We start from the raw sequence: 7,624 nt of genomic DNA, 5'->3' as shown, positions 1-7,624 counted from the left end.
GGAAGGAAGGAAGGAAGGAAGGAAGGAAGGAAGGAAGGAAGGAAAAAAAGAATAACAGAGTTGGAAGGGACCTTGGAGGTCATCTAGTCCAACCCCCTGCTCAGGCAGGAAACCCTAGACCATTTCGGACAAATGGCTGTCCAGTCTCTTCTTAAAAACTTCCAGTGTTGGAAAAGGGAGGGAGGGAGGAAGGAAGGAAGGAAGGAAGGAAAAAAAAGAATAACAGAATTGGAAGGGACCTTGGAGGTCATCTAGTCCAACCCCCTGCTCAGGCAGGAACCCTACACCATTTCAGACAAATGCCTGTCCAGTCTCTTCTTAAAAACTTCCAGTGTTGGCGCATTCACAGCTTCTGGAGGCAGGTGGTTCCACTGGTTAATTGTTCTCACTGTCAGGAAGTTTCTCCTTAGTTCTAGGTTGTTTCTCTCCTTGATGAGTTTCCATCTGTTGCTTCTCGTCCTGCCTTCAGGAGCTTTGGAGAATAGCTTGACTCCCTCTTCTTTGGGGCAGCCCCTGAGATACTGGAACGCTGCTGTCCTGTCCCCCCTCGTCCTTCTCTTTGTTAAACTAGACAGACCCAATTCCAGCAACCTTTCCTTATATGTTTTAGCCTCCAGTCCCCTGATCCTCTTTGTTGCTCTTCTCTGTACTCTTTCCAGAGTCTCAGCATCTTTTTTACATCGTGGTGACCAAAACTGGATGCAGGATTCCAAGTGTGGTCTTACCAAGGCCTTGTAAAGTGGTATTAACACTTCACCTGATCTTGATTCTTGGACTAGAAGACCTCCAAGGTCCCTTCCATCTGTGTTATTCTGTAATGCTACAATCCCAGATCAATTAACCAGTGGAACAACCTGCCTCTAGAAGTTGTGGGTGCCCCAACACTGGACGTTTCAAAGAAGAGACCGGACAGCCACTTGTCTGAAATGGCATAAGGTCTCCTGCCTGAGCAGGGGGTTGGACTAGAAGACCTCCAAGGCCCCTCCCAGCTCTGCTCTTCTGTTATTCTATAATCCCAGGTCCATTAACCAGTGGAACAGCCTGCCTCTAGAACTGGTGGGTGCTCCAACACCGGAGGTTTTTAAAAAGAGATTGGAGAGTCACTTGTCTGAAATGGTATAAGCAGGAGGGGGGTGGACTAGAAGATCTCCAGGGTCCCTTCCAGCTCTGTTATTCTGTTATTTCTGAACACGCTTCGCTTTCTAAAGAAGCTTCCTGGATGAGAAACGGAACATTTTTCAAGAAAAAGCCCCCAAAAGTCGAGTTGAAAAGGTCCTTTGGGACGTGGAAAACTGAGGATTTCCGGATCTTGGCTTCTGGCAGAACCAGGAAACTAAGGTTTTGTGGCAGACTTTAGCCCAGAGTCTGACCGGTTATATTGACTTATTTATACGTCGTATTTCTTCACCGCCCGTCTCCCTTGGAGAGGGCCGAAGGGAGCAGCTGCTGGACTGTTCCTAACGGCTGCTCTTCTCCCGGTCTCTTGCAGGGTTCCAAGAAGGATTAAAAATCACTCTGGACTGTGCCCAGGCGACCTTCATCTCCTACGACAAGATGGTGATCTCGCTGAAGGGAGGGGAGATGTAAGGCTTGGGTTGCTCCTCCTGCAGGCAGAGGTCCTGGCCCGGCCAGGGGGTGTTTCCTGGCAGACGTTTCATTGCCTGACTAGGTAACAGCATCAGTGCTACTAGGGCTCCTGATGATGATGATGTTGCCTATTTGAGCAATGAAATGTACGAGAAATCAGCTCAGATAGCACTAAAGACCCCACAATTCTTTTTTTTTTTTCTTTCTTTCTTTCTTTCTTTCTTTCTTTCTTTCTTTCTGTCTTTCTGTCTTTCTCGTTCTTTCTCTTTGTCTTTCTGGTTCTTTCTCTCTTTCTGGTTCTTTCTTTCCTTCTTTTTTTCTTTCTGGTTCTTTCTTTCTGGTTCTCTTTCTTTCTTACTTTGTGTTTCTTTTTTCTTTCCTTTCTCTTTTTTTCATCTTTCTTTCGTCTCTGTCTGTTTTTCTGTCTTTCTTTCTGTCTTTCTCTCTCTCTTTCTGTCTTTCTGGTTCTTTCTCTCTTTTTCTTTCTTTCTTTCTTTCTGGTTCTTTCCTTCTCTCTCTCTCTCTTTCTTTCTGGTTCTCTTTCTTTTTTTCTTTTTTTCTTTCTTTGTCTTTCTTTCTTTCTGGTTCTTTCTCTCTTTTTCTTTCTTTCTGGTTCTTTCCTTCTTTCTTTCTGGTTCTCTTTCTTTCTTTCTTTCTTTCTTTCTTTCTTTCTTTCTTTGTCTTTCTTTCTTTCTTTCTTTCTTTGTCTTTCTTTCTTTCTTTCTTTCTTTCTTTCTTTCTTTCTTTCTTTCTTTCTTCTAGCATTGGTCATATTACTTAATTGGGTAATGAAATGTCTGCAAGAAAACAAGCCCTTTCAGAGAGCACCAGGGACCCCACAGCCCCCCTGCTCCTCCCCCTTTCTGGAAACCTCCCTCCCTTCTAGCACTGCGCCTTTTTCGCCGAGCCCTGAAGGCCCATCTATTCCGTGCGGCCGGCCTGGCGTAGTTTGGATTGTGTTTCAGTGGGGGGGGTTTGTATGGGTGTGTTTTTAGAACAGGCCTATTATTCAATTCGATTTTAAAACAGAAACTATTTATTTATTCATGGTTTTTAGTATTGCCTGTTCACCGCCCTGAGTCCCGCAAGGGAGATAGGGCGGTATATAAATTTAATTAATAATAATAATAATAATGTTACCTAGTTGGGTCGTGAAACGTCTGCAAGCGAAACTACCAGGTTCAGAGAGCGCCAAGGACCCCACCGTCCTCCTTTCCTCCTCCCCTCCTCAAACCCTACTCCCATCTAGCAACCATGATGTTACCTAGTTGGGTCATGAAACGTCTGCAAGAAAACCACCCAGCTCAGGGACTACCAAGACACCCCCAGCCCCCCATAACTGAATCTCCTGCTCCTCAGACAGCGCCAGTCCGCGTTGTATTTCTGCTCACCACGCTCTGTCCTTGTGGTGTGTGAGTTTGTGCTGGAGCAGAGACTGTGTCCAGACCGCCTTCTGCTCATGGACCCGCGGCTCCCATCATCCACTTCCGTTTCTCTCCCCAGCTACGTGCTGACCCTCATCACGGACGGCATGCGAAGTGTCCGCTCCTTCCATTTTGACAAGGCGGCCGCCAGTGTCCTCACCACCTGCGTAAGTGCCCTCCGGCCCAGCTGTGGCCATCTGGGCTGGGAGGGGGATCGATCGATCAATTGATCGACTGGATTGGATTGGATTGATGAGCCACGGAATAAGCAGCTGTGGCATCTGAGCCCTTTCATCCTCCTGGGGCTGGTGCCTGATGGTCAGTTAGATCTTTCTCTTTCTTTCTTTCTTTCTTTCTTTCTTTCTTTCTTTCTTTCTTTCTTTCTTTCTTTCTTTCTTTCTTTCTTTTTTCCTTTTTCTCTTCCTTCCTTTCTTTCTTTCTTCATTTCTTTCTGTTTTTTCTTCCCTCTTTCCTTCCTTCTTTCCTTTTCTCCTTTTTTCTTTTTCCTTTTTCTCTTTTTCCTTTTTCTCTTCCTTTCTTCCTTTCTCTCTCTCTTTTTTCTCTTCCTTTTTTCTTTCTCTTTTTCCTTTTTCTCTTCTTTTTTCCTTTTTCTCTTCCTTCCTTTCTCTTTCTCTCTTTTTTCTCTTTTTTCTTTCTCTTTTTTCTCTTCCCTTTCTCTTCCTTTCTTTCTGTTTTTCCTTCCTTCTTCCTTCCTTTCTCTCTCCTTTCTCCTTTTTTCTTTCTCTTTTTCCTTTTTCTCTTTTTTCATTTTTCATTCCTTCCTTTCTTTTTTTCTTTCTTTCTTCCTTCCTTCCTTTCTTTCTTTCTTTTCCTTTTCCAACTTGTTTCACAGTCCATCCCCAGGTGACTCTAGATGGCTAACAGACATTGAATGAAATGCAACATAAAACAATAAATAAAGACCTTAATTTAAAAATTCAAAATAAACCTAAGCAGGATGGGGTGGGAGGGACAACAGAACAGAATAGAATAGAACAGAATAGTAGGAAGGGATCTTGGAGGTCATCTAGTCCAACCCCCTGCTCAGGCAGGAAACCCTAGAGCATTCCAGACAAATGGCTGTCCAGTCTCTTCTTAAAAACTTCCAGTGTTGGAGCATTCACCACTTCTGGAGGCAGGTGGTTCCACTGGTTAATTGTTCTCACTGTCAGGAAGTTTCTCCTTAGTTCCAGGTTGCTTCTCTCCTTGATCAGTTTCCACCCGTTGCTTCTTGTCCTGCCTTCAGGGGCTTTGGAAAATAGCCTGACTCCCTCTTCTTTGGGGCAGCCCCTGAGATACTGGAACACTGCTATCATGTCCCCCCTGGTCCTTCTCGTCATTAAACCAGACATCCCCAATTGAATGAAATGTGAATGACAAAAAATTAGAATCTTGTTTTAAAATTTACTTTAAAGAATTAAACCGAACGGTTCAATTGTCTCCCAGCGAACTGGCCGTGGCGGGTCGGCTGCAACGGGCTTGCCCCCTTCTGCCTCCGGTAGCCTGGACCCCCGCCGGCCCTCTCTCCGTTCTAGCCTGGTCTCTCTTTTGTCTTTCCCCCTTTGGGTCTCAGATGATTACCTTGGAGCCCGGTTACCTGTTCCTGGGCTCTCGCCTGGGCAACTCTCTTCTCCTGAAATACACGGAAAAGCTCCAGGAGGCCCCGATGAGCATCGCTAAGGACTCTGCCGAGAAGGTAAGGGGATCAGTTGGGGGGGGTCTCTCCACCCCCCTTCGCACCCAGAGCTGAGCCCTACCTTTAAAGCCGCCCCTCTTCAGCAAAACACAGGGAGTCCTCGGCTTACGAGCCCAATTCAGCCCCGTTGCCAAGCGAGACACTGGTCAGGTGAGGTTTTTTCCTCCGTTTTATGACCTACCTTGCCCCAGTTGTTAAGTGGAGCGCTGCAGTTGTTAAATTAGTAACCTGGTTGTTCAGTGGATCTGCAACCGTCATAAGTACATGCCAGTTGCCAAGCGTTTGGACTTTGATATCACGTGAGCCCGGGAACGCTTAAGTGTGAAAACTGGTCGTAAGTCACTAAGTGAACCGTCGTAAGTTGAGGATTCCCTGTACGCGCAGTTCCTCCCTTGCCCCACTTCCTTAGCCACAGGCGCCGGCTGGGGAATTCTGGGAGTTGAAGTCCACAGGCCTTAAAGTGGCCGAGGTTGGAGAGCTTTAGAGAGTCCGGGGGGGGGGGCTTTCCTGCAGAGACAGACGGGGGGCTTCTAAGCGCAGCAGCAGGAGGAGGGGGGGGATTGTGGGTCTCTTGCCTCTCCTTGCCAATGGACAGCTGTGTTTGGTTCCCAGGAGGAGCCCCCCCTGAAGAAGAAGCGCATGGAGCAGTCCGCCAACTGGGCCGGTGGGTGTCCTGATTCTCGCAGCAAAGGGGCCGAGAAAGCCCCCCAAGCTCTGTTGTAAGGTCTGGGGGGGGCACGTTGCAAATGAGCCACCGCACGCCGCATAAAGGCTTCAGTTTTCTAGTGGGGGGCAGCCTATCCTTCCCTTCCCTCCCCCCTCCCCTCCCATCTCTGCTGGGTCATCTGATTCATTTTGCTGACACACTTAGGTTGCACCTGGAGGGGAGGGGGTCCTTGATCAGCCCCCTCTGCGCCGGTATCTGAGAGATTGGTAAGGACTGTCTGCCCCCAGGCTCCCTAGATGGAAGGTTGGCTGCACTGCACATTTTGTCTGTCTGCCTGTCTATCATTATCTATATCAATTATTGCTTATCTATGTAATCTATCATCTATCTACCTATCTTTATCATTATCTATCTAGCATCTGTCTCTGTCTATCTGTCTATCATCGAGCTATTATCTATCTATCTATCTATCTATCTATCTATCTATCTATCTATCTATCTATCTATCTATCATCTGTCTATCTATCTGTATCTATGTATGTATCATCTGTCTGTCTGTCTGTCTGTCTGTCTGTCTGTCTGTCTGTCTGTCTGTCTGTCTGTCTGTCTGTCTATCTATCTATCTATCTATCTATCTATCTATCTATCTATCTATCATTATCTATATCAGGGGTAGGCAATCTGGGCCCTTTTATGACTCATGGACTTCAACTCCCAGAATTCCTGAGCCAGCATGGGGGAAACTATGGCCCCCTCATGACTCGTGGACTTCAACTCCCAGAATTCCTGAGCCAGCATGGCTCAGCTTGGAAACCTCTCCCGTTCCCCTCAGCGTGGCTGGCTCAGGAATTCCGGGAGTTGAAGTCCACCAGTCATAAAAGGTTGCCTATCCCTGATCTATATCATCTATCGCTTATAGATAGATGATAGATAGATAGATGATAATGATAAAGATGGGTGGATAGATGATAGATAGATGATATATTACATAGATAAGCGATAGATGATAGATAGATGATAGATAGATAGATAGATAGATAGATAGATAGATAGATAGATAGATAGATAGATAGATAGATAGATAATAGATGATAATGATAAAGATGGGTGGATAGATGATAGATAGATGATATATTACATAGATAAGCGATAGATGATAGATAGATGATAGATAGATAGATAGATAGATAGATAGATAGATAGATAGATGATAATGATAAAGATGGGTGGATAGATGATAGATAGATGATAGATTACATAGATATCTATATCATCTTATCAATCTATCATCTATCATTATCAATATCATCTAATTTATCTTTATCATCTATCATTGATCCACCTATCTTTATCATTATCTATCTATATCAGCTAGCTAGCTTCTCTCTCTCTCTCTCTCTCTCTCTTTCTCTCTCTCTCCCCACCATATGATCATGGGGATGCTACAACGGTTGTAAGTGTGAAAAACGGTCATGTCACTTTTTTCAGCACCGTTGTCACTTTGGACGGTCACTAAACAAACTGCTGTAAGATGAGGACTGCCTGGATTGCAGTTAAAATCTTAAAAACATTTGAAAACAGTAAAAACCACTAAGCCGCTAAAAAAACCCATTAGAACGGCCAATCCAGCCCCAGTTGGGTGGGAAGCAAGTAGAAGGGTGGAGGAGGAGGAAGTGCCTGGAGGGAGGAGGGGGGGCTTGAAGGAGCAACAGTGGGGTGAGGCTGTCCATCCGAGCCCCTCATCCCTTATTTCCCAACCCGTCTCCCGCAGGAGGGAAGTCAGCTCCGCAAGACGAAGTGGACGAGATCGAGGTGTATGGCAGCGAGGCCCAGTCCGGCACCCAGCTGACCACCTACTCTTTCGAGGTATGTCTGCCTCAGTTTCCCCAGCAAGGGAAGTGCCCCTGAAGTACCAACTAGACACCCCCAAAACCAGGCTGTCAACATCCAGCTCGAGAATCCAAATAAAACTCCCAGGTTGATTCCGTTTCTGAAAAGCTTACGTTTTATTGAATACACTGCGCGACCGTGTCGAAGCAAAACTAACTCCGAGGTTCCCACACTAATTCATAGACTTCAGTCAATCAGCATACAGCTGGAAGAGACCTCGGAGGTCTTCTAGTCCAACCCCCTGCTCAAGCAGAAGACCCTAGTTTTCCCAGCCGAACCCCCAACGTCTTACGTAATCCCTATCGACAAATCCACTTTGTTATGGGAACCGTCTGCTTCAAGTCGACACCTGTTCTGGTG

The 7,624-nt window shown here is 46.0% G+C and overlaps 1 protein-coding gene across 1 annotated transcript in view; it reads left to right on the top strand.

The window, feature by feature from the left end:
* The window catches only part of CPSF1 (cleavage and polyadenylation specific factor 1), a gene marked incomplete at its 5' end in the record, with an annotated part of 57,324 nt that overhangs the window by 21,227 nt on the left and 28,473 nt on the right, over positions 1-7,624 (top strand). Inside the window, 5 exons of the mRNA XM_015826867.1 lie at positions 1,490-1,583; positions 3,091-3,178; positions 4,585-4,707; positions 5,320-5,371; positions 7,146-7,240. Coding sequence (XP_015682353.1) covers positions 1,490-1,583; positions 3,091-3,178; positions 4,585-4,707; positions 5,320-5,371; positions 7,146-7,240 — 452 coding nt within the window. The remainder of the gene's footprint in view (positions 1-1,489; positions 1,584-3,090; positions 3,179-4,584; positions 4,708-5,319; positions 5,372-7,145; positions 7,241-7,624) is intronic.

Source organism: Protobothrops mucrosquamatus, unplaced genomic scaffold, assembly GCF_001527695.2.
Source record: "Protobothrops mucrosquamatus isolate PMUCROS unplaced genomic scaffold, P.Mucros_1.0 scaffold3348, whole genome shotgun sequence".
Lineage (NCBI taxonomy): Eukaryota > Metazoa > Chordata > Lepidosauria > Squamata > Viperidae > Protobothrops > Protobothrops mucrosquamatus.
This window is presented reverse-complemented; position numbering and strand designations above follow the sequence as displayed.